Source organism: Pleurodeles waltl, chromosome 11 (genome assembly GCF_031143425.1).
Source record: "Pleurodeles waltl isolate 20211129_DDA chromosome 11, aPleWal1.hap1.20221129, whole genome shotgun sequence".
NCBI classification, from domain to species: Eukaryota; Metazoa; Chordata; class Amphibia; order Caudata; family Salamandridae; genus Pleurodeles; species Pleurodeles waltl.
The window spans coordinates 829,847,967-829,874,790 of NC_090450.1; the positions used below are offsets into that span (position 1 = coordinate 829,847,967).

Genomic DNA, 26,824 nt, shown 5'->3' on the forward strand with positions numbered 1-26,824 from the left:
AAAAAACACCAGGAGACTGCAGACCCATCTGGCTCATGGGGCCAGAATCACTCTCAACCTCCCATGTTTCACTCAGATCACACCACAACTAAAGGAGATCCACTGTCTCCCCATTCACAAATGAGCACAATTTATACTCGTCACCCACACATTCAAGGCACTATGTGGCACTGGTCTAGGCATACCTCAACAATGCATCTTTTACACAAACCTTCCAGACACCACTGCTCACTTTGACTCCTTCTTGCATAAATCCTACATATACGGAAAACCAAATCTGTGGTTCAGCCTTCTCCAACATCCCTCCTAAAGCATAGAACAACTTGCAGGTACACATGGGAGCCTCCAAGACGCTTCTTGAATTTCACATGAAGTTGAGGACCTGGCTTTTTGTGTAGTCCCAAAAGGCCCTAGTTGTGCCTAGACTCACCCCTGCTCACTGCTCAGATAACTTTCCCAGTAACAGTGCACGTCACAAATCTACATAACATGTCCTATTAAAATAGTGATGTTTACAATAATAGACTCATTTTCTTACATATTATTGCGATGTGAGTGGTCTTAATGGGTACAGTGTTTTTATATTTCATTTTTTACGGTGGTGGTAGATATTGGCCCTGAAATTGAATGTATTAAATATTTATGACTGTGTCTTTGGTTGCAACCCACCACCCTCACTAAAGTTTTAAATGCCTAAATTTGTGGCATGCTCACTCAATTTCCATCTTGCGTGACATCCAGGAAACCATTTTTGTAGGTGATTTATCTGAATGGGGGTCGGCTGTTGCTCCTGAGATTGTTAATCGTCAGATCATTAAGTACATAAACTTACTAATGCCAGGATTATAACTTGAGGGCACCTGGTGGCTAATATTGCTAGCTGACACTATTAGTGTCTGCCTTTTTTTTAACCTGAAATCCGAGTGAGCTGCTTTGAACCCCTTTGAATCATGTCCTTCAGTGTACCCATGTTTTCTACCCTCTTCTGCTGTGTCTTGTGCTCTGACCCCTCATATAGTGACCCTTGTGTCTGTCCCTCCCCTCATGCAACCACTACTTTTCTGCCCTTCACTTATTCTGACAGACTTTGCATGTCCCTCTAAATATGCCTTTACCCTCCCCCTTATTATTTGCTTCTCACTGCTTGGGAGACTCCACCTTCTTTTCTTTTTTTCAGTTCTTCCCCTTGCTTTTATAACCTAGTGACACTGCTTAATAGGGGTTCTGGATTCAGTGAGCCTAGGAGGTTTCTGTTCAATATCACCACCTTTGTATCCCCACCATTCCTGTTTTCTGGTAACCCTGTTGCTTTGTTTTTGGACTACCCTCCTTCTGTAGCCCTGGGATGGAATTCGTGCTCCTGATGCTAACTTTGAATGATCCCTAGTGTAAGACCCTGAAGCAGCAATCACTATTACGGGCTATGGACAAGGCTCTCCCCTTTTCAATTCCAAATAAGGAGCCATCTGACAACAATGCTCCAAATTAATGAAGCTCTAAATCAGATTAGTGCACATTGACAACAATAGAGTTATCCATTGTTTCAACTGTAAACCTTCAGCTCACGTGCCACATCTCAAATACCTTTGGAGTAGCAGGACAAAATGAGGTAGCCAGATGCATCCCTTTCCTGAATATCTCACTTTCTGAATGGTATTACAAATGTATTATGTCAACTAATATTGCTACTCAGTTCCTGAGACCTGTTCATCCAGTTTCAGTGCTACTACGACACAGCCTGGGGGTAGTCTGCCAAATAATAATAATTGGACCTTCTGGAACCAGAGTCTTTCGATGGAACAAAGCATTTTTATCTGTGACACTTTTCCTTGTGTCACAAGTTTCAGGACTATCCTTTTAATTTAATCTGCACCATGAATTTTCTCACCATAGGGTTTGATTAGTGGAACATTCTCCACTTTGCATCATAGTGTAGATTGTTGTTGCCGGAGTCTTCTCTCAAAATGTCAGCTGTTGCTTATTTGAAGGGGAGAGGTATTGGCCTTGCCAGTGCTTATATGATGTGGCACATTAACAAATGGGACTCTTTCTTTTGAAATGTGATATTTATTCCAGGTTAGGGGGCTAGGGGATGCTTTAATCGAAAACAATAAAGGTGTGATATAATGTGATTTGTTGGCCTGCTTGAATGTTGTTAGTGGCAAAACATTTATCTGTTTTCAATAAACATAGATAACTAATGCATGTATGAATGCTAAAGATAATTGATTTACAATATTGGTATCATACTGTTTAGGTCCGAAGGCAGACAACTTAAGCCTGGAAAACTTTATCTTATAAATTCTTCACAACAATTATGAGGAGAAGCAGTTCAGAAGCATAGTGTGCTTAGAGTCAGCTCTTTTAGTTCTTGGATTCATATGTTTTTAATAGTTTATCATTGTTTGAATGACCTGTTCAACAAGGCTGTGCTGTTTCCTGGATGGTTACAGTAACCAATTTTCATTCCTTTTAAGTTTGGTGATGGAGCATCAAGTAGTCCTTTTGTTAAGTTGCAGGTACAACATGGCATTTGAGAGCTAGTTATGTGTTCCTTGTTCTATTTAATTTGCCTATACCACATCATTTTAATGTTTGATTTATGGCTGTTTTTGTTGAGAAATAGGGTGCTGTGAGTAAGCCTTAGCCTGTCATGAAGACTGTTATTTACTAATTGTTCCAGTGTGTTTGTTTGTTTTATCGAATTTCACAGTAGCACACCTGTTTCGAACGAATAACAAACCCTGACCTTACAATACTGACAACTTCCCTGTGTTTGCCAGAGATTTTTTCATGTTTCAGTGTTTTCTTTCCAGTGTCAAGTTATGAAACCTTTCTGCCATTTTACATTTAATTATCAACTGTGTTTTGTTGCTTATGTTTGTGTTATTGGAACACTTGTAATATATTGTTTTATTACTGTCCTTAAACGTAAAACAAATTCCATTTGGACAGTTGTATGTTTTGTTAGATGACTGCTGCCGGTACTTCTTAGTGAAACATTGTGCTTCCCCTTTAATATTATTTTTGTCAACCATTTATACAGTAAAATCGATATCTAATTTGTATTTGGCTCAGTGCATTGGTTTATTTTGCAGGATTACAAGGCTGATGAAGACCCATCATTGTTTCAGTCTGTGAAGACTAACCGAGGACCTTTGGGACCTAATTGGAAGGTACTGCAGACTTTTCATATTTTCATTATCAAAAAGTAATGCTCATCAAAACATACACAATTGTACCAATGAATGGATGGTGAAATTAAACCAGCACTGGCAAAGCCAGTATGTTTTCCCTGTTAAACTTTACTGACTTTGTCCTAGCTTTTTTGTCTTAGATGGCTACTGCAAATATGTGTGAATTAACAGCAGGCATTATAAATGGGTTTCTTAAAGTGCTATAAAATAGGTTCAGAGATGGCAGCAGTAGATACATGTGTATCCACATAGTTTCTTGAAGTATAAGAAACTATAGCCAAAGATGAAAGGTGCTGATGCTTGCACATCCATAAAGCCATCTTAAAAGTAGTATACTTGTATATATTTATGCTTGTTCCTAATTTTTGTGATTTCTATAGTGCGATGATCCTGCTTCTGTTCTAGTTCATTTTATTTTGTCAAATGTGAGTCCTGTAATTAGGAAAACGTTGCCCGTTCAACTAATCTTAGATGAAATTAACTTATATCTTTACAATTGGTAAGTAAAAATGTATTTTAAAGGTAATTGAAACCAATTTAGTATTGAAAAATAATATGCCCGGCCACAGGAACAGGAAAAGACGTTAGTGATCATCTATTCAAATCAATTAAAATAGTTCAAACAATGCAACTTTAAAAATAAGTTTACCCAGTCAGCCAAAAGTTTTGACTATGCTTCATAATTAGCCCCAAAATACAAAGGGAAAGTCTGCAATTAATAAAACTATTACCACCAGCAACAGACACCTGTATAATCGTTATTGATAATCAGTTAACCTACTGGAGGCTAATTTTGTGTATTTTACAGATCCCCCACAAAAGGCCACAATATCAGGGGCGGCTCCTCTGCTAAGGTAGAGAAGCGTTGCCCCGCTGGATTTTTGTAAATGGAAAAATAAAATTATAAAAATCCTTTGTTAATATCATTTTATTTTTCCTGGGACTAAAGTGGTGGGGCTGGGGGTGGAGGGGCCGGAGGAGAACTGGAAGAGGGGTATGTGCACTATAAGGTGTGCATGTCTGTTTGGCCGGACGTGTTGGGCCGGCCAAACAGACTTGTTCACTTTGCATATTCTCTACCGGCTGTATTGCACATCTGAGTGGAGAACATGCACAGGCTTCCACTCCCAATCTGAGTGCCGAAGCAGGCCGCACAAACCAATCATGACACTGCTGTCATGCTGGTGACAGCAGCGTCATGATTGGTTGGGAGCCTGTGTGCTGCCGGGAGGCGGACGAAGACAGATAGGGAGACGAACACGTCTTCCTAAGAAGGTAAATGTTTTTTTATTTTGTTGTCTTTTTTTTTTTTGTCTTTTAATTTGTTTTTGCCCACACCCACTTCCCCCTTCCTGTCCCACTCTGCCACCACTGTTAAGGGGCAGTCGCCACTGCTCAATACATGCAATCTACACAAGCATATATTGCTTCCCTCACACAAACACGTTTTTAATTTGTAAAAAAATGGTCCTAAATGTTGGTGTCTCAGATGTTTGCAATGGATGTCACAAAAGCTTGTTCTTCTTAGTATAGTTACAGAAAGAGCATGCAGATGTTACTGTACTGCTTTTCATATTCTGACAAAATTCACCAGAATCGAGCATAGAAACACTAAGGGCCTGATTTAGATCTTGGCAGAGGGTTTACCCCGTCGCAATGGTGATGGATATTCCGGCAGCCTAAATCAAAATACCAAATAAAACAATGGTATTTAGATTTTGGCAGATGGAATATCTGTCACTATTACAACAGAGTAACCCCTCTGCCGAGACCTAAATCAGGCTCTAAGGCACAAAAGTCCTTTTTTTATGTGCCTCCAAGTTAATGTGCCTTCTAAATTGAAAAGTATGACAATCAGTCTTTCTTTGTTCTTTGCTCAACCTAGCAGTCCTTGGAAGTGTCCACCTCTGCTCGTCTATCATGTAACCAATTTTTATACAGTCTTATGGTAGTCTTCCATCAAATGTTTTGCCTTCCTCCTCCATTGTTTTCTGATCTCTCATTTGCTGGCCTTAGGACTCTGCATTTTATAACTGATAACCAGTGCTACATGATACTGGGCATACTTGAGCCCATGAGGCCTAAGTGGGACATCCTGCCATGCCTTCTGCTTGCCTACAGGGAGGTGCCACAAAGCAGTGGGGTTTAGCCCCTTCATACTCCTCTGTGGCCACCCTATTAGGGGAACTCTCAGCCTTGGCAGAGGGGGGTGGGAGCAAGTTTCCAGGAAACATCCTCAGAATGTGGTCTGCCACAGGCTGGTACTCCATAACCAGATGCATCTCTTCTGGCAAAAGGTGTAGAGCAATCTTGAGGCCAGTCAAGAAGCCATGAAACTCTGATATGACCTAAAGGCCACTCTGGTACAGTTTCAGCCTGGTCAGAAGGTGTGGGTTATGACACCCATGGAGCCCAGAGCTCTCCTGGATTGAGGGACAGGCCCATATGAGGTGAAGGGGCGGAAGGGGGAATCCACATATCTGGTGGCTCTCAAGACTCCTAGAAAACCCTTAAGAGTGCTCCACATGAACCGCCTCAAACCTCTCTTTGAGAGGTCTGATGTCAACATTCTCATGGTGACAGATAAAGGGGTGGAAAAGGAGAGGGAGTCTCTCCCTGACTTTCTGTTTGCCCAAGAGTATGATGGATTAGTAGAGGTTGTCAATCTCTACCCCAGCTCTGACCCCAGAACAGCAGAGTGACTGCCGCCTGTTGCAGGAAGAGTTTTCCTCTCTGTTCTCCCTTACCCCTGGGCTCGCACATTTGTGTACCCAAAATATTGACACTGGAGACAATCAGTCTGTTAAAAATACAATGTACAAGCTGTCAGACAAAGTGAGGGCCAGTTTCAAGGAGGAGGTCTCGAAGATGCTGGTGTTATGGGTGATTGAACAGTCTTTGGTCTAGACCTGTGGTGCTGGTACGTAATGCTGCTTTACCAGGCACCACTCCAGAACTTAGGTTTCTTTGTGGACTACTGGGGAATCTATTCCATCATGAAGACAGATGCACACCCCTTCCCCTGAGGTGTTGAACTCATCAACAGACTAGTTGCTACCAAGTTTTGGAATACCTCTGATCTTACATTAGGGTACTGGCACATTGCTGTGACTGCTACTTTGGTATTTGCTAATGATGCCCTTTGGGTTGAAGAATTCCCCTTCCACATCCTGTGCACTTCACCACTGCTTGTTCTCACTCCTTAAAACACGGAAACATTTGCTTATACCCAATTGGCATATTTAATTTCATTCTGAATCCATAGTAAAGTGGCACTACATGTACCCAGGCCATGTAAATTAAATGCTACCAGTGAGTCTGCATCATTGGTTTTGCCACCCGCTTAAGTAGCCCTTTCAAACATGTTTCAGGCCTTCCATAGCAGCCTGTGTGTAGTTTTCAAACTGCCATTTCAACCTGGCAAAACAAGCTTTTTGCCAGGCTCAAATCTTCCTTTTTAATACATATGTCACCCCTAGATTAGGCCATAAACAGACAACAAGGTAGTGTGCAATGCAGTTAAAAAGTAATACTTGAAATTTGAAGTTTCACATGTCATGGTAGTTAAAAACTCTTAAATGTTGTTTTTCACTACTGCAAGGCACACCTGTTCCATAGAATAACATTAGAGTTACTTTATTATGTTTCATGAGCTGTAATTTGCAAATGGGAGCAGGTAACCAGTTCATGTTTGGTAGTTAATGGTAAAGTCATATTTTAAAATACAGTTTTGAAAATGCAGCTTTAAGAAAGTTGACATTGTCTTGCCTTAGACATTTAGTGCCTGTAGCCTGTCACTGGGCTACATGAAGGGGGGAGCTGAAAGTTAGGCTTTGTGTCTTCCTCCAATACAGCTGCACACAATAGAGAGCGTAGATGTGTCTGAATACGCCATCACTGGCAGGATGGGAGGGTAAAGCGGGGCACTGCCATACTTACACTTGAATAGGCTGTGTCCTACCCCTATACGAAAGGCTGCATACAGTCTGTTGTTAGTCTGGAGCCAAAACAGGGAAGGCTGGATGGCTGGGGACTTCAAAGGGAAACCTCTAGAAGCTCCTCCCACCTTCCAGGGGAAGGGTACCGGGTATAAATATTGGACCTCAGACACCATCTCATCAGTACTCTTCTGGACCTATGTATACTCTGCCAAGAAGAAGGTGGTGCTGAAAGGGCTGCCAGTCTGCTGTACTGCTGCTCTGAAGGACTGCTGTGCTGACCTGCTGCTTTCGTGTCTGGGTGAAAAGGACTGAACTTGCATCTGTGAACCAGGGATCCCAAAGTGGCTCCAAGGGCTAGTTAGCTGGCCTCCTGACAAGAGCCTCAGGGACAGAACACACCAACAATCTTGAAACCAGGACTCTGCCATCTGTGAGTCCTACCCTGCCAAGTGGTGCCACCCGAGTCCAGGACCCTTAGAAGTGGGCCTGAAGGTGCTATTCCAGCCCATCTAGGAACCCAGCAGATCCAACTCTTCTTCTCTGCTGTGTGACAAAAACCTGAGCAGAATGTATGCATCGCCTCTGCTGCAAGGGTTCTCCTGATGCAAAGGACTCCGCATCAGCCCTGCAGCCACATTGGAACTGCCGCTGGGACAAAGCTTTCCTGACTTAGGCTCTTGCATCTCTCATCAACGGTAGCCTCAGCGACACTGCAGGTCCTAGCATCGCAGTCTCACTGCTCCTGGGAACTGACACACCACCTGGAACGCACAATGCATCCTTGATGCCAGACATCACATCTCAAGCCCTCTTCAAAGTGATCCTTGACAACCACACAGGACTTTGCCGCGAAGCTCTGCAGCACCTCATCCTTTGCTGCATGACTCGTCCGTGACACGGAATCTCACAATGCTCCACAACTGGGACCTAAGGTACTTTGTTCAGCGAGTCAAACTAGATCCCTGTAGATGGCTTTACCCCATTGCAGTTAGCCTAAACTTGTGACTTTGATCCAGTCTGGCTCGACCAGATATCTGCAGTTGGCACTTTGTGGTGATAGTTTCTCCGGTTCTACTGATTACATTTTTGTCATTTTGGTCTTGTTTTATTTGTCAAAAATTGCTCTTATTTTCTAAACTGGTGTGGGATCCTTTTGCTGTGTTTTCCCTATGTTACTGTTTGAAGTGTTGCTCACATACTTTAGATATTGCCTCTGAGTTAAGCCTGTCTGCTCTGTGCCAAGCTGTTGGAGGGTTGAGCACAGGTTAATTTAGGGTTTGCTTGTTTCTTCACCCTATCAGGGACTTTGGTTTTTGCTTGAGTAGAGTTTCACCCCCTCAACCAGTAACCCAATGTTTTACATACTTCCAATTAATTTACCTACATTTGTAAACTAAATATAAGTCATATCTGAAACTGGAAATTTGAATTTGAAAGAGCAATCAGTGTTCTTAACTCATTCAGGGCCAATCCCAGCCAGTTACCAGGCACCAGGAAATATCTCCGGCCCATATGTCAGGGCTGTTTAAAAAAAAAAAAAAAAAACACACTTAGCCCGAATAATCATTGAAAACACCTTAGTACGCAAGCTCCAAAGTGTTCAGAAATATATCTTAGGTCAACTTAAAGAGCTGTTGCACTTGCTTTCATATTTGCCAAATATACTCTATTATTGCTTTTTGTTGTAAAGTGGATTATTATTCGTCAGGGCAGGTAGATACCTACACTTAGAAATATGCCACAAACCCCTACTAGGTCCAGTCAATTTCTCAGTAAATTAATCCTTGCTCAACCCTTGGTAGCTTGGCCCACTAGCAGGTAGGCTTAACTTAGGAGATAGGTGTGTAAAGCATTCAACATCAACTAAACAGTAAATAAGTAAAACACAACACACAATACAATTCTAACACCAGCTTATAAAAGTAGAACATATTTTTATCTTTAAAATGACACCAAAATGAAAAAAATCCAATGTAGGGAACCAGAGATGTGAATTTTTAAATGTTAAATGTAAAACGAAATGCTTTTTAGCGTCTGAAAACCAAAAGCGCCAAACCAGGGACATCTGGTCACACTTGAGCAGGGCAAAGTCAAGGACGGTTTGCCTCTCGTCGACAGGTCCCGGCTTGACTCTCGTAGCCGGGCCGGTCACCTTATGGAGCTTTTTCCAGAGTTAATCCAAACTTCTTCAAATTTCTGGATTTTCTTCTAGAAGTACTTTTTGAGTCCCCAAAGTTTCCACAAACTTGATCCAGTGTTCTAGAAGCTCTGAGTTGCTCCTTGGAAGTTGGGACTACAGTTCCCAGAATGCACCTGGTCAGAATCCTCAAATGGCCACTGGACGCAGGTCAGCAGGGCTGTCCTAGCAGTTCTTGATGCAGGGGACTCTGATTAGCTACTTTTGTACCTGTAGCTTCCAGGGAGTCCACTCCTGGAGTTGCAGAAGCAAGGCAAAGTCCTTTTCTTGATGAAGCCCAAAGTGTGCTGCTGGTCCAGTCCTTCTGAGTGCAGTGTCCAGGGGCAGGCCATGGCTCAAGCAGGGCAGTCCTCCTTCTTCCATTAGGTACCTGAATTGTGGGGCAGCTGTGCCATATATATCCTTGCTCCTAGGGGTGGAAAGCAGGGGGTGCTCCTGTCCAATGGGGTGCAGTCCAACACCCTCAGGGGTTACCACTTCATGTGGTGTGTGGCAAAAATCATTCCCAGAAAGCATCATTCTTTAAAAATCCAACATTGAGAAAATCTCTTGTTGAAGGTTACATCTGGCTGAGCCCATCCATTAGTGTGGTCAGGTTTTCCTGTCATACCTCATTCAGCCCCTCTCCTTATCTAATCAGTGGGACTTTTAGTTGTCTATATTAAATTTGTTAGAAATGGGGTTTTTGGTTGGCAGTCAGGTTACCCTCTGTCCAAGCAAGAACTCTCACTCTAGTCAGGGTAAGTCACACAAAATCCTAATTGTCCTGTGCCCACCCTCTGGTAGCTTGGCACGAGCAGTCAGGCTTAACTTAGAAGGCAATGTGTAAAGTATTTGCGCAATCAATCATACAATAACACAATATAGCACCACCAAAATACACCACACAGTGTTTAGAAAAATATAGAATATTTATCTGGATATTTGTAGATCAACACAATAAAAGATGCAATAAGAATTTGTAGAAATATCACTGAAAGGTGATATAAAGTGTCTTCAATCTTTAAAAATCAAACAAAGTCTCTTTCAAGCACAAAGTACCTGGTTTGGAGTGGAAAATCTCCACAGAGCGCTGCAGAGGAGGAGATGCGTGGAAAAATGGAGTGTGCGTCGGTTTCGCCCTTTTCATACACATACTTGCGTCGTTATTTTTCACGCGGGGAGACGTGCATCGTTCTGCAGGAGGAAAAATGGTGTGCGCCGGTTTCGCCCCTTCACACACGGGCTTGCGTCGTTATTTTTCACTCGGGAAAGACGTGTGTCATTTTCCAGCACACAGGCTGACTCCTTCTGTGGGTCGTGGGATTACCAGATGTCCCAGGGTCTGTGCGTGGAATCCTAGGCTTGTTAACCGGCTGCGCATCGTTCCGGGGGGCTGTGCTTGGAATTTTCTTCCTCACGGTTTCCTTTCTGGAAGGTGGGCGGCGTTGTCCAGGCGAGGCCGTGCGTTGAAGTTCCGGTCGCACCATAGGCGTCGCGTTGAGCGGCGTATTTCCGGATCGGCGTGCAGTGAATCTCTCACCGCGGAACAAGTTGTGCGTCAATCTTTTTGGCGCACACGGCATCCAGTTGAAAGAAAGAAGTCTTTTTGGTCCTGAGACTTCAGGAAACAGGAGGCAAGCTCTATCCAAGCCCTTGGAGAGCACTTTTACAGCCAGACAAGAGTTCAGCAAGGCCACAGGCCAACAGCAAGGCAGCAGTCCTTTGTAGAAAGCAGACAGGTGAGTTATTTGAGCAACCAGGCAGTTCTTCTTGGCAGGATGTAGGATCTGGTTCAGGTTTCTTCTCCAGCAAGTGTCTGAGGTGGTAGGGCAGAGGCCCTGTTTTATAATCAAATGTGCCTTTGAAGTGGGGGAGGCTTCAAAGAGTGGCTAAGAAGTGCACCAGGTCCCCTTTCAGTTCAATCCTGTCTGCCAGGGTCCCAGTAGGGGGTGTGGCAGTCCTTTATGTGAGAGCAGGCCCTCCACCCTCCCAGCCTAGGAAGACCCATTCAAAAAGCAGATGTATGCAAGTGAGGCTGAGTACCCTGTGTTTGGGGTGTGTCTGAGTGAATGCACAAGGAGCTGTCAAATAAACCCAGCCAGACGTGGATTGTAAGGCACAGAAAGATTTAAGTGCAAAGAAATGCTCACTTTCTAAAAGTGGCATTTCTAGAATAGTAATATTAAATCCAACTTCACCAGTCAGCATGATTTTGTATTACCATTCTGCCCATACTAAATATGACCTTCCTACTCCTTTCAGATCAGCAGCAACCACTTCAATAATGTATGAGGGCAGCCCCAATGTTAGCCTATGAATGGAGCAGGCCTCACAGTAGTGTAAAAACGAATTTTAGGAGTTTTACACTACCAGGACATGTAAACTACACAGGTACATGTCCTGCCTTTTACCTACACAGCACCCTGCTCTAGGGGTTACCTAGGGCACACATTAGAGGTGACTTATATGTAGAAAAAGGGGAGCTTTAGGCTTGGCAAGTACTTTTAAATGGCAAGTCGAAGTGGCAGTGAAACTGCACACACAGGCATTGCAATGGCAGTGCTGTGAGAAGGTAAAGGGTCTACTTGAGTGGGTGGCACAACCAGTGCTGCAGGCCCACTAGTAGCATTTAATCTATAGGCCCTAGGCACATACAGTGAATATTACTATGGACTTATAAGTATATTAAATAGTCGAATTGGGTATGATCCAAAGTTAACATGTTTAAAGGGAGAGAGCATATGCACTTTAGCACTGGTTAGCAGTGGAAAAGTGCGCAGAGTCTAAAATCCAGCAAAAACAGAGTCCAAAAAGTGGAGGGAGGCAGGCAAAAAGTTAGGGGTGACCACTCTAAGGCATGTCAAGTCTAACAAAATTCAACATTGACAAGTTGTTGGATTCATTATAAGGTTTAATTTGGTACCACACTTGCTATAATCAACTCCTCTTTAATTTTAAAATAATACAGTTTTATTTCCATAAAGTATCCCAATGTTAGCCTATGGGAGCCATTGACTGCAGTGAGGAAAAGCAAATATGGCTGCTTTTCCCACAAAAGGGCTTATAAAACATATTTTATAAAGTTCCTGCTTATATATTTACACTGCACCCGATTCTAGTGGCACTTAGGGGCAGACTTTAGTGGTGACATATGTAAAAATAAGGTAGTTTAGGATTTTGAAAGTACTTTTAATTCCAAAGTCGAATTTGGGATTAACGTTAATTTAACAGCAGCCAGCAACACAGTCTTGCCATTAAAAGGTCACTGGACACCACAGCAGTGCACCTATGGCTGCACTATCTATACTGGGGTCCCTAAACCTACATGCCTTACCATATACTAGGGACTTACAGGTATGTTGTCCGAGACAGTTATAATTAGGTCTCATTTGCATATACCATTTTACACAGAGCACTGACCCTGGGACTGGTTAGCATTGCCCAGGGCACAGCCAGAATCATTGACCACCAGTATCAGTCCAAAGGTTTAGGGGGTTATCAGGGCAAAAAGAATGACTTTCCCACACTTTTTATCACATTGACTGGCACCCAGATATGTGTATAAAGAGGTGCAATTAAGTTTGGTTTCTTATACTTTTGACCAAAGTCAGCCCAGTCACTAAGTTTAATAAACGTTCTTCATGTGTCATAAAGACTGGTTCATGATACTAAAAAAAAATTGACCACCTCACCCTTGTACTGAGAGGAGGACCTACACTGGTTCTCCTTGGAAGCGAAGACTAGGTTTAAAATTGTCTGCGTTATTTTTCAAAGCACTCCATGAAAAACAACCTGAATAGCTGCACAACTCACTGAAGATTTCTGATGATGTGAGAAGCAAAGGCACTTTCTGAGTAAACATTTGTTACATCAGTGGGCTGCCAACCAGTTTTCCCCCCCTCAGACCTTTGGAGTTCACTGCCATATCATAAGAACTAAGGACTAGTTTCCATTCTTAAAAAAACAAAAACAAACGAAAACACATTTTTTGTCAGCTCCATCTGAATGCTTAGGTCTCCTCCATTTACAACACATTCCTGAGTCTAAGTCATTTCTTCCTTTGTGAGCATGTCATTTTTATTCATTACTTTTCTAAATCCTTTCTCATTCATAATTTATCTAAATACCTGCATTGCTTTTCAAGGAACTAAATGTCACCTCCCCAATCTTAGTCTCACCTCTATTTTTCCTTTATTCATCCATCTGCCTGCCATATGTCTAAGGCTTACTTTTGTGAAATACAACAGCACATTCTTATCTGCATACTGGGTATTTATGAGTACTACTTCTAGTTTTGTGCAACATGTTCTTTGTAACGTAAGGATATTACCAGTATCTACAACATAGGTTGAGAATGTGAGTGTTTTATGATTTAAAGAAATAAAAAGTTACTAACCAATTAAAGCATTTCTTAGTGTGCGTACAATTTTATTTACAATCCCTGCATGGTCAACATTTGGAATCTGTGTATAAGAACTGCAATAAAAACCAACCACCCCTCAAAGTTTCCCTTTTCTGTCCACCTGATCTGCTTTCCAGCAGTTACCATGACCTAACCTTTCAAGCAGTCCTACAGTATTTAGTAATAGGTTTGATGACTTGTTGTACGATATAGCTTTGTTCGGATTACAATATAGTTTTTTAAAGCCTATACTTACTTAATTTGCAATGCTATACCATACCAAACATTAGTTATTCAATCCACTGTTTTTGTGTTCTTACCAGAAAGAGCTAACAAACCAAGAAGACTGTCCTCGAATGTGTGCATACAAACTGGTAACAATCAAATTTCGGTGGTGGGGGCTTCAGAACAAAGTAGAACATTTTATCCAGAAGGTAGGTTAAAATATACATTTTACACTTTGTGGCCTTTGTTGGCATTTGAGAATGTGTTCTTTAATATCAAGTATAAGCTTTGAAATTGTATTTGGTGGCTGTTTTCACAGTCAAATAGTTTAAGTTGTCATTATAAGATCCACAGCTTTTTCTTTTCCTTCTTGGAACAAAATGTCAGTAGGGTTGAATACAGTTGAGTTGGAGAGCTCACTGACATGTTTAATCTAATCCCTTGAGTTGGATGAAGTGTGAAATACCACCACTTTTACATTCACTTTCCTTATGAACCTGACTTGCTGCGTAGCCTGCTTACCTGGAAAGGCTGATACTATGGGTTATGAGCCAGATGGAAATTACAAGTGGGCTTTCAAAACTGTCACACTTAAATATAGTTAACTTTTCATGAAACTTCAGATATGCTTTCTCGTATGGAACAAAGAGAAGTGTATTACACTCTCATTCATTTGATCTGCACAACTTTCAGCAGATGTGAAAAGGGTCAGATTTAAGGTTAAAAGTCCTGCACTCAAAATGTGTCCTCTGAAATATTCTCAACATACAATTCAACCATTTTTCATTTGTCTTTTTTTGTCCACTAAGGGAAACCCATTGCTGAGTACAGGTTACAAAATCTATTTCATAAGAGGTGGTTTTATGAAGATATATGTTGTGTACTTGTTTAGAATCAGTGTTTTATTCTTTACAAATCTTTGACTAATATAAATTCATACCGGGCCAAAATTTAAATACTGCCAATAATAATGCCATTCACAGTTCTTGAGGAAGCTTGCTTGAGGATTAGGCTTTTGCAGCATTACATTCATGATCACGTAGTTCAGATTGTAGATATAATTTGCCATCAGCGAGCTTCCACCTCGGTCATCTTGATTAATCCATACCTGTCCCCGGAGTTAAGGGGAAAAACATTGGCTATCTGTTGAGCTGCCTCCCTTGCCCCTCTGCCGTGGCCGAGATTAAGGAGAGCTACGCATAGATTGTGTTGCCTTTCTTCTCTCTGTATCCCCACCATCCCCCAAGCAAGGAGAGTAAAAAAGGGAGATGAAACAGGTTTGTCCAGCCTCCTTGACTGTAACTATATGAATTATTGCTGCACCCAATATCTTTTTAGGAGCCAAGACGACTATGGCTGCCGGTCAGACAACAGCATGGTAATTACCCATCGATTACCCAGAAACCATGGGATTTACCATCCTGAGATCACCTAGCCTCTTCCCTGTCTGATTCTTTCTATCAGAAGGGAAATTCACTGGTTTTCTGCCCAAAGAGGTACGTAAGGGGCTCTGCAGTCACATATGGCTAAATGGCTGCAAAACAAGAGTAGACACTCCTTTCAGGCCATGGTCGGTCTATCCTCCAGGCTGTCCTTACTGGTTGGCGGGAAGGTGATCGAGGCTTGGCTTCAATGTGGGAAGGTGCAGCTTGAAGCCAAAGAGACAGCCATTGCAACAACCAGTGAGACCCATCCCTCTGACTCAGCAAGAGAAGCACTCTCCTCCCAGGCAACTACGGTAGTCCACTGTGGCAGAGACAGCACATGTCTTGGAATTTCAGGCATTGAGGGTGCCCCTAGCCAGATTCCTGGTGAGTAGCTACTGTTGCCCCAACCACAGCCTCAGAAATGGAAGCAAACACCAATTTCAGACTTCTTGAAAGCAACCATGGGCGAGATTGTTAACTTAGCTGGTTTGATGTAGAAGGAGTGGGTGCAAGATGGATAATAGGTCCCTGGGCAATAGGGCATTGATGTTAAAGTCCAAGATGAAGGTTTCGCAGCCAGGGCAGATGAAAATTATCCTGTCTGAAGAAATTGATACTACCACTGTCACTACTGATGGAACCAGTTCAAGGGCACCCATGGATAGACACGTTTGCCATAAAAAGGGGTAAAAAAAAAAACTCAGAATGCCAAGAATGAACATGGGAGGCTTGTTGTTTGGTGCCTAAGAGGTGTACAGTCAGTGGAGCAGAGAAATCGACCTTGCCCAAACAATGTCACTGTAGACCCAAGAAATCTGGTGGTTGGGGGGGGCACCATTACCAGACCTGTAGAATCGATCATTGCATGTTAATACTGTGGATATAAGGCTGAGCATCATATTGGATACTGCAATGGGGAGAATTTTTCAATAATCTGATTTGCAGTCACATTCTTCTATACATGCCTTTAACCTCTGAGATAAAGCTAAAGACGAGGTTAACAAGATTAGAAATGTACATATCTTTCAGATTATTCAAACATGTCAAACGGAGTCACAATTTCAACACCCCAGATCAAAAATGATAATACCAAAACACAGCAAACTGTGTCCCCTTATTGCTCAAGATAGCGCCCTAATCTCAGACCTCATCAAGGAATTTGAGCAGAGAATGGCTGAAAATGTGGCGGCCGTGACCTGTGCTCATGAGTTTCTGAAGACTCAAAACGTTAGAATATTCGTAATGAGGGAGAAAATTGAAGACCTTGAGAATAGGCAGCGTTGCAACAATCTTCGAGTACTCTGGATTAAAGATTGTTGCAAAGAACATGATGTTTGGCAGTGTGTTTCGCAAAGCATTATCTAATCCTGCAGATTAGGATTGGGACTCACAAGTACAGCTGACTCATCGATTTCCCATTTGACAGAGCTCTTCGACCAGATCAGGATCACAGTATCAAGGCCCACCTTGGTTTACATAAGTGACTTTATTCTGCGATGTGATGTTTTTTACGAGGGCTAAACCATCTTCCCCAACCATCGTTGAGAATGCAAATTCTTTGTGAGGTCTCGGTTTTGTCATTCCACAGAGAGCGAAGGTGCCGACTCTGGAAAGTCATTACTCCTATACAAGAATTGGGATCCCAGGTGTTCTTGCAGGAACTCACTTGGCTGAAAGTGACCACAGATGGACAGGCCTGCCTGAGGAATCACATGCTAAAGACTTTTTAGCAAGATGGTTTTGCAAGAACAAGACTATGATTAATACCCATACTGGACCACATGCTACCGATAATTCCAAACTTTCGGCTTCTATTTCACATAAGTTACTTAACCCCTCAAAGTTCTCCAGTGTGGTCAAGGGGGGCAAATATGCAATGATAATTAACCCATAACTGCTCCATTTTCATGAACTGAGGCTCCCTTCAGCTCTTCTTCTGCTGATTCTTCTTAGGCCTTTCTTCCTATCTTAATCACTTGCTAATTGTTTGTGTTGTGCCGGATTGCTCATAGATAAAGAGAAAAGAGGGAAAAGACAAGAATGAAGAGAAGAAAAGCGAAGAAGGGGAAAGAGAAGGTCATCACAGAAAGACTTTGAAAGGTTGGGGCAGGAATTGCTGAGGTGGAATTTAAAATGTAATTATATTACCCATATTATTTATGTTCAAATCACCTGGAGTACCAGGTTTTCTAGCTTGATCTCTTACCGTACACCTAATGGCAAATAAAAGGCAACTTGTAAAAGAAAGAAGCAAACTTTATAAGCCTTGAATTTTGTGTCAGAGACGCATGTAGCCATTAAGGATCAATTATTTTTCAGGCAACTCGATTACTCACCTGTTATTACATCACAGCCAGTCTCTATTAGAGGGATGCCAAATCAACACCTTTTGACTTTGGTAGGATCACAGAGAGGACGTACATGGGAGGTGGGCAATTGCACAGATTAGGATACATCAGATCAATTATAATGTTTGTACAATCTATGGGCTAAATCTGAATGATTCTCAGATTTTTTTTATGCAATTTCTACAAAAAGTTTATAATGGCCCAGACTGCTAATAGTCATTGAGGATCTTAGTTGTATTTTCAACTGTAAAAGTATACAACAAATCACAGCGCTAATCCTCAAATGACTAAGGTTTGTTAGTCTTTCACCACAATGAAAAGTAAACACAGCTTGGTTGAGGTCTGGCAGGCTCTTAAACCTAAGGATACTAGCTTCACCTACTTCTCACACATTCATAACCACTATTCAAGAATTTATATAATTTTTGGTTTCACATTATATGCTCTATAATACCAAACTGTGCCCCAAGGTAATGTTGGATCATAATCCTTTTTTTTTTTTTTTTTTAATACAATAAAAGATTGCTCCTCCCATACAAGGATTCCATGATGAACTTGTAAGCAACAACTTTTTATAGATGAAGTATATATAAGCAAGATTCCTATATTGATGAAGTAGTTTGTGGAGACTAATCTCAAATCTGCTTCAATATCTACTGTGTGGGATACCCTAAAGACCTATATTAGAGGATGTATGCATAAATATATATGATAGAGACTTATAGCTGCAGATTCCTTATCTTAGAATTATCCCCAGGTGTCGGACTGGATCCCCGAAGATTTTTCATGAGCCATACCACTGCACACCGGTAGTTGGCGCTGAATGGTTCTGCTTGCTTTGTCAGCATCATCGGCTCCAGAAGTGATGTCTGCGGCACCTATATAGGTGCCACCCAGGCTCATTGGTGTCAGTTTTTTTTTCTGCACCTGTAAAACAGACCTGGAGAGAGCTACCCCATCAGTCAGTTTTTGACTGAGCTTTTTTGACTTTGTTGACTTTTTGTCAAGGTTTTACCTCCGGTGGCAGGTATGATGTCCAAAAAGGCCAGCTTCAAGCCCTGTGGCACTGATCATCGGCCAATGTCGGTGCTGGACCCGAAACCTTGTTTGTCTCTGGTGCCTCAAGTGTGACCATGGCCAGATGTCATGCTCCGATTGCCGTGTAATGAACCCCAAGGCTTTTGGGAAGCAATCCCTCAAGTTGATGGTAGCCCAACGTGCAACGCTGCAAAGCTCAAGGTCTCAGTCCAGAGGATGATCCTAGGAGCAGTCACACAATCCGATGTAGTCATCTCACTCCAAGTCGTTGGGACACTGGTAACTTTTGGCACAAGAAGAAGTCGGAGCACTGTTAGACATCTCCGCATCTGTCAGATGACAAGACGTGGAGCGTCTACATTTTCAGCCTTGTTCGGTTGCAGAACCTGGGCTGCGCCCCCAAGTTACCGGGAGACAGAGCAACCCCCACCCAGTTAAGAGTTTTATGAGGCCATGTGCCTCATATTTGGGTGGACCAACTCCTTTGGGGCACTTTCAGGCCCTGAGGAGTCTACAGGGGCCCTTTTGGTTCCGCACAGGCGGCTTACACCTCTACTCAGGTTGAGCCTCAGGGATCCGTTTCTGTATTTGAACTGCCATTGATGAAGGTCAAGGTGGCACGGTCTCGATGCCAGTGAGCCCGGTGCCAACGGCACCCACTGGAAATGCTGCCCCCATTCTGATTCCTGACTCCGACATGGAGCCAAAGGGATGTTGATCGATGCCGTTTCCAGTGCCGACTGGAGCCATGCCTTTCAGGTCGGAGACTGAGCCTCTTCCTATGGGCTAGATTTTGGGGACGAATGGCAGGGGTCACCGGGCCCTGAAGAATATCAGCCCTATGAAGATCCCAACTTAGACTGGTGTGGGGAACTGGGTGAAGCCATTGGACTGAATACTTCTCCAGGTACTGGTACGCTTTCTCCTGTACCGTGGCTACAGAGGAGGGAGGGAGCTTCTTTTGTGATGGTGGTATGAAGAACAGCTGAGGTGCTTGACCGTGAACTGCCTTCGGTGGCAGTGAAGACTAATGTCTTGACTGAGGTGCTACAACTGGCAGTTTTCCCTTCAGAACCACTACTCCCATTCAATGAAGCCCCTGTAGATGTTATTCTGGGGACTTGGCCCAAACCCAGCACAAGGGCTCCTGTGAAAAGGACAACTGCTCTTCACCACCTGCTGCACTGGGATACCGAACTTTCTTCACCGAAAACCCTACCCGAGAGAGCTTGGGGGTCCAGGCTCGTATGTCCCACCTAAATCCTGGTTCATTCCCTACCGCACCCCTGGACTGGGAATTTCAGAGGCTGGACACTTTGGAGAAAAAGATTGCGGTCCTTGAGCATTGCATGCCTTTTGGGCTGCTGTTCCCACGCTCTGTGAGACACGGTTGCCCAGGTGCTGTCAATGGTTCCAGTGGAGGCTCGTGCTGCGATCTCTCAGTCTGTTACTGATGGGAGAGATTCATTGAAGTTCACCATCCATTATAGACTTGACACGGCCAACTCACCGGACAGAGCATTTTTGTTGGCTGTGACCATGAGGCACCATGCCTGGTTGAGGACGGCGATTGGCTTTTTGCATGACGTCTACCCTAGGGGTGGGTGGTTTACTCTGTTCCACTGAATGAGTTTGAAGAGTTTTTCCCACTCCGCGCTTTGCTTAAAGCACAGAGTTCCGAGTTTTTTCCTCGTTCACACTCGCCAACGTTTAGTTGGCGAGTGAGATAAATCTTACTCTAGACCACCTCCCAGCGTGATTTCTCAACGTGGATGGTCGCTACCACTTGCGTTGAGAAACCTTCCATTAGCTTTGAGGAAGCTGCCGCTCGAGTACAAAATTACTCGAGCAGTAGAAAAGAGGCAGTGCCCTCTTGCTCTGCGCATGGTGAGGTTCGCCCTGATTTTTAGCGTGGAACAAACACCTAGCTCTGGAAATCAGTATGAACAGCACAACCTAACTCACTCCTCGTAGTGCTGCAGAGTTTTTGGGTCACTTTGTGGAGTTCTGCGATGAAGAAGGCCACGAACTCTGTCCAGGCCTAATCCAGTCATCCTTGATGGATATGCCCTTTGATGGCTTCTGTCCCTTCGGAGACAAGGCGGACTCAGCGCTGGAGTGCTTTAAGTACATTCAGTCTTCGACCAGGTCCTTGGGCCTTTCTGTGCCCCGTCATTTCCATTCTGCTTTTCGCTCCTGTTAGGGCTTCAGAAGGGGATTCCAGATGCCCCAATACCCTCCCAGCCACTGCGCAATGTATGCTCCTAAGCCCCTGCCTGGCGGAGGACGCTATTTCCACAGGCCTTGTGCATAGGGTAGTCAGCGGTTGAGTCATTCCTTCACCTCCCCCGCAGCCACAGCCTCCAAACCCTCCTAATCTGCCCACATTGCATCATGGGCATCCAGTTGGCAGTAGGATTTGCCATCACCTGCCCCACTAGCAATCTACGACATCGGACAGGTGGGTTTTGCAGATTGTCAGAATTGGCTACTCCCTCTCCATCGTGAACAACCCTCCCCCCCCCCATGCCACCGTCTTAGGAAAAGCTGACAGAGGATCATCTTTATCTTCTCCGTCCGGAAGTTGCGGCTCTTTTGGCCGATTGAGCCATAGAGGAGGTGCCATTGCCAGAAGTGGGCCATGGTTGCTATTCCCCTAACTTTCTTGTGACGAAGAAGGATTGAGGCCTTCGTCCTGTCCTAGACCTGTGGCCCCTCAACTACTTCCTCAAGAAGGGAAAGTTTAAAATGCTTATTTTAGCTCAGGTCCTGTCTTCACTGGATCCAGGAGTCTGGATGATACCTTTGACTAGCAGGATGCTTATTTTCACATCCCCGTCCTGCCTGCTCACTGGCGTTACCTGCGGTTCACTGTGGGCCATGGGCATTTTCAGTTTGCCGTGCTCCCTTTCAGCCCTATCAGGGCCAAAGTGATGGCAGTGATTGAAGCTCGTGTGAGGATCATGGCGGTCCGTCTTCCCCTATCTTAACAACTGGCTGTTGAAGGCAGGCTCATCCCAAGCTGTCATCTGTCACCTCTAGACTACGGCAGACCTCCTGCATTTGCTGGGGTTCACTATAAACTTGCCAAAGTCACACATCGCTCCCTCTCAGATGTTCCCTTTCATCAGTGCTATTCTGGATGTAGTGAAGTTTCTGGCTTATCCCTCTGAGCAGCGAGTCCAGGATATTTAGGCTATGATCCGTGCCCTGGAGTTCGATGAGATACTCTCTGAGGCTGTTAGGACTCCTGGCCTTCAGCATCCTGCTAGTAATACATGCACAAGGGTGTATGCGGGCTGTGCTGTGGGACCCTCCGACATGGTCCAGATCTCGGAGGGGACTGAGAAGGATCTGCAGTGGTGGCTAAGAAACCGCATTTGGGACAGAGGTAGGCCACTCTCCCTTCCCCAACAAGATCTCACGGTAGTGACAGAAGAGTCACTCCTGGGATGGGACAGCCATCTGGGAGAGGTGGAGGTCAGAAGACTCTGGTCTCCGGTGGAATACGGACTCCACATCAACTTGCTGGAGCTCTGAGCGATCCGACTGGCATTGAAAGCCTTTCTACTCTCAATCAAGAAGAGGGTAGTTTAGCAAACAGGGCAGGGTGGGGTTTTAGACCTTTTGTCAAGAAGCTCTGTATCTCTGGACATGGCTGGAACATAAGGGCATATCTCTGGTGGTTTATCACCTGGCACGGTCTCTGAATGTCAGGGTGGACAAACTCAGGACAAACTCAGCCAAAGATGCCTAGAAGATCATGAATGGTGTCTCTATCTGGAGGTGTGCAAGGCCTTTATCAGCAGTGGGGAGAGCATCTGGTAGGTCCGTTCGTTGCTGCCGAGAATGCAGAATGTCAGCAGTTCTGAGCAATGGAGTTTCCAAGGCATCTCTTACTCGGAGATGCTTGTAGTCTTGAGTGGAGCTCAGGCATCCTGTACTTTTTTTCTGCCCATACTACTTCTACCAAGAGTTCCCGAGAAGATCAAGAACTACCAGGCCCAAGTTATTGTTGTGGCTCTGGACTGGACACAGAGTCTGGTATCCTAAGCTACTGGGCATGGTTGTGGTGTGGTTCTATTATGAAACTGTATGCACGTTTCGGAGGGCAGAACTTCAGAATGTGAGGGACTGAGTCCATCCACACCATGAGAAACAGTCGGCCCAGTTCTTGGCTAGCTCACAGCGCCTCATCTGAACCCCTAACCTTACAGGGAGAAGGTGATATGTCGCAACCTGAAACATGGCACTCATACTCACCAGGGGAAGCTGTGGAAACAGATCTCACCCTTTCATCATATTACTCATGCATGCCAAGGCGAAAATACAAAGAAGATGTGTGATAAGTTTCAATGCCTTTATTGAAACTAATGTAATCTTATATAGAGATAGTGAGCTGCGATAATTAGGCAGACTGAACAGAGCAACATAAACAGCATTATGAACAGGGTGAAAACATTGAACATTCTGACCATTGCTAGTTGGTTCTCAAAATTCTAGAGATTCCTACTTTGTCCTAACACTCTAAAGAGAGCATATTTGGTTATACCCTTGTGCCTGCCCAATCAAAGGGATTAGCCTTGTCCTCATATCTGAAACTAGCGTCAGCAGTCTGCTGTTGTGATGAATGGTGTTCCTTGTTAGGAGGCTGGTGGATCAGCGCCAGTAAAGCTGCATTGTCAAGCACATCAGTGTTAAGACGGTCACATTTAGAATGCCCCTTTGACTCTTCCAGTCAGCACATTGCTTATAAAATAAAAGTGCACTGCGTTAGAAGCTACAGCTCTGACGTGATGCATTGTCTTGGTTTTAGAAGCTGTTGCAAAATCTGGCAACACGGCACCCAGAATCTCTTTCCGTATGTAGCCTGGTTGTGTGTCAGGAAAGCTAACTAGAAACAAACGTGTCCTATCCTGCCATCTCAGATTAATGTTTGGTAAACTTGTACATAAAAAAATATTACTGCTAAAACATGATGTAGCTAAAATGTACAGCGTGTAAAATGTGCAAATGCAAAAAGGAGAACCAACTCGGTCCAAGACTGACATCACTACACCCTCTCCTTGCTAGTGACAGGAAACCCCTTTATTTGAAACCCCTATAAACTAAAAACATGTAAAACTATTAAAATTATAAAATGTTCACTCCAACAAACAATGCAAACAGACCGAATCAAAAAACAAAAGGCAATTCAAAAGAGTATAAATTTAGATAAAAAATAAGAGCCAAATTTAAACAGTCATGGAGGCATCCAGATTGTCATTTTCAATGCAAACCAGGATGGGTCCCGCTTCCACAGACAGTAGTATTGCCAGAGCCTCGGTGAGTAGGTCGAAGGAACACACATGGTCAGTGGCTTAAGCTCCCACCAAAGTAGTAGTATCCTGTGCAGTGCCCATTGATGATTAGCTGGCTGGAACGAATCCTGAATTTGCATCCACAAGCAGTGGCTCATAAACAGCATCCTATAGCAATTGTATTCTTATTGAGCAACACCAAAAATTGACCCATAACAGGGACATCAAAGGATTCATGTCTGTAGACAGTACCAATTGCCCTGCAAGACAACGATCCAGTGCGCTTTTCGTAAGGACACCAAAGATAGTGGAGCATAGACTGGGCGTAATAGAACCATACTGGCTGAAAAGACAGAGACCAGTTATCATTCAGTTCCTCCAGTAAAGATGCCTCAAAGTGTAGTGAAGCCAATTAGTGATGTTTGTCGGCACGGTATTTTATTAGTTAGGCATGCTGTCTAAGCCCTTTAGTCTAGTAACGTTTCATTTCATTTTATTATTTTAGAAAAGTATCAAATTTATGATGTTTTATTTTCCTTTATCTTGTTGTCCCGTTGCTTAGGAAAGCATTTGTATTTCTTAGCATGACAACTCTGTGCTTTATTCAAGGCAATGACAAAATAAGGTTGCTGGCACAAATGTCTATCATTTCACAGAAACATACATGCGTACGTTTACATGGGGCCACTTTTCTCAGAAGCGTTTCTTTTTTTTAAATAAAAAACATCTCTCTGTCCCTTGCACGTTAGAGGGAGGTTCCTGTGAGATGATTACTACCGCTTGCTGTCTGACTTAGTTACAGCTGCTCACTGATTCTGCTGGTTCCCTGGCCTATATGGGGAATGTGTCTCAATAGACAAGAGGCTCCTTCTCAACTACCATACTCGTGTATGGGGGATATGGTCTTCCCAGGGGGTCCTGAAGGGCAGATTAGGGCTTATACTTCTGTGCTCTAACATGGAACATTAGTAGCGTAGGTAGGAATCACACATCTTGTATAGTCACAGTATGGTGTGACTTTTTTTGTGTTTCACTTTTCTTGTCACCATTCTGATGCTAGTATGTTTTATCATCCTAATTATTGCGGTTCATGCTATTTTCAATAAATCTTATTTAACCATTCCCTGCTTCTGTTGGATGTATGATGGAACAACGCATGCCTGAACAACACGGGCAGAACAACGACCGCGTTGTTTCCACAAATGCCTTTATCACGCATGCCTTCACAACGATTTTTTGTTGTAAAGGCATGCCTAGTAAAGGCATGCGTGGAGTAGCATGTGTGGTTTTTGCATATCACCCCCACCCTATAAACACAATTACCCCGACCCCCTCCCACCCCCCACCCGCACTAAAAGCAGAAAAACCCCGACCCCCTCCACCGTCTGGACCCAAAAAGAGCGTTGTCTTTATAACTTGATCAAACTAACGAGTTCGGAGTGGACGACCAATTCTTTGTGGGGTGTTTTGGAGCGAAGAAAGGTTGGGCCTTGCATAAGCAGAACATCTCCGAATGAGTCATACTCTGCATTATGATCTGCTATGCATTGGCCAAAAAGCAACCTCCTGAAGAATTGTCAGCTCATTCTACCAGAACTAAAGCTGCAACCACTGCGTTAGCACTCAGAGTTCCGGTCCTAGATATGTGCCAAGCAGCAACATGGGCTTCTTTGCACATGTTCACAAAGCAATACTGCCTGGACAGTCAGGTCCGTAGGTATGGGCACTTTGCCCATTCGGTCCTGGAAGGTTTCCTTATTTGAATTTGGTCCAAGACCCACATCCGGTGATGGTACTTTTTGGATATCTATTCTAAGGTAGTATCTATCAGATGGACTATTTAGTTACCTTTGTTAACACCTTAGCTGGTAGAGACTATATCTAGCTGAAGATTACTTACTGACCCACCCATCCTCCTCGCTCTGCAAACAGATTTCTCGGGACATGGCTGTTCCTTCAGGGACCTAGTTTTCCGCACCAGTCATCCATGTTCTTCATGGCTTCTCGCTTCTGGCGTGGAACTTTGTGAGAAGAAACTGCCCACACCCCTGGGTGTCGCCTATATAGGTGTCCCAGATGTCACTTCGGGCGTGGGCGATGCTGTTGACGCGCACAAAGCCGATCAATGCCACCTTCCGGATCCAGTCGGACACCTGGGCATAATTCTAAGGTAAGTAATCGGCACCTGGATAAAGTTTCTGCCAGATAAGGCGTTATTGAAGGTAAGTAACTTTTCTGTCACCGACCATTACAGGGAAACGTATAATCAGGGAATTTAGCTCCATTCTGATTTGTTAAAATTAGAATATATGCACATGCAAGCGCAATTGCATTAAAATATTGATCTGAAAGACACTGTTTTCTCTGTATGATTGAGTGCATCAGCAGAATAGGCTGGGCACTGCGGGGAAAAAGCGGTGGCCTCTTTCATGGTGGAGCAGAGTTGTGAATATCAGTATGGAGAGTCTATTGGGAAATTACTGGATTAGAAGATTAAGGATAGTCAGAATATATTTAGCATAGGGCATATTAAAGAATAAAGGACAAATTGTGTCTTGGACCCAAGAAATTCTTCAGCAATTCGCTGTGTTTTACTAGTCTGTCTATATCCTTCATAAAATTACCTGGATGTAGATGAAATTGCCCAATATTTGGAAACTGTAGAATGCCCAGCAATGAGCAAAGAACAAGCCGACGTATCTAGTGAATATGTCGGCTATCCTATTACTTCCGCCCGATAAAGCTGCCGGTCAGGAGGATGGGCTTC

At 43.7% G+C, this 26,824-nt stretch overlaps 1 protein-coding gene across 1 annotated transcript in view; it reads left to right on the plus strand.

Annotated features, from left to right (window-relative positions):
• PITPNB (phosphatidylinositol transfer protein beta) overlaps positions 1-26,824 on the plus strand; it is a 348,647-nt gene that overhangs the window by 242,729 nt on the left and 79,094 nt on the right. Inside the window, exons 8-9 of the mRNA XM_069214679.1 lie at positions 3,099-3,176; positions 14,043-14,153. Of these exons, the coding sequence (XP_069070780.1) occupies positions 3,099-3,176; positions 14,043-14,153 (189 nt within the window). The remainder of the gene's footprint in view (positions 1-3,098; positions 3,177-14,042; positions 14,154-26,824) is intronic.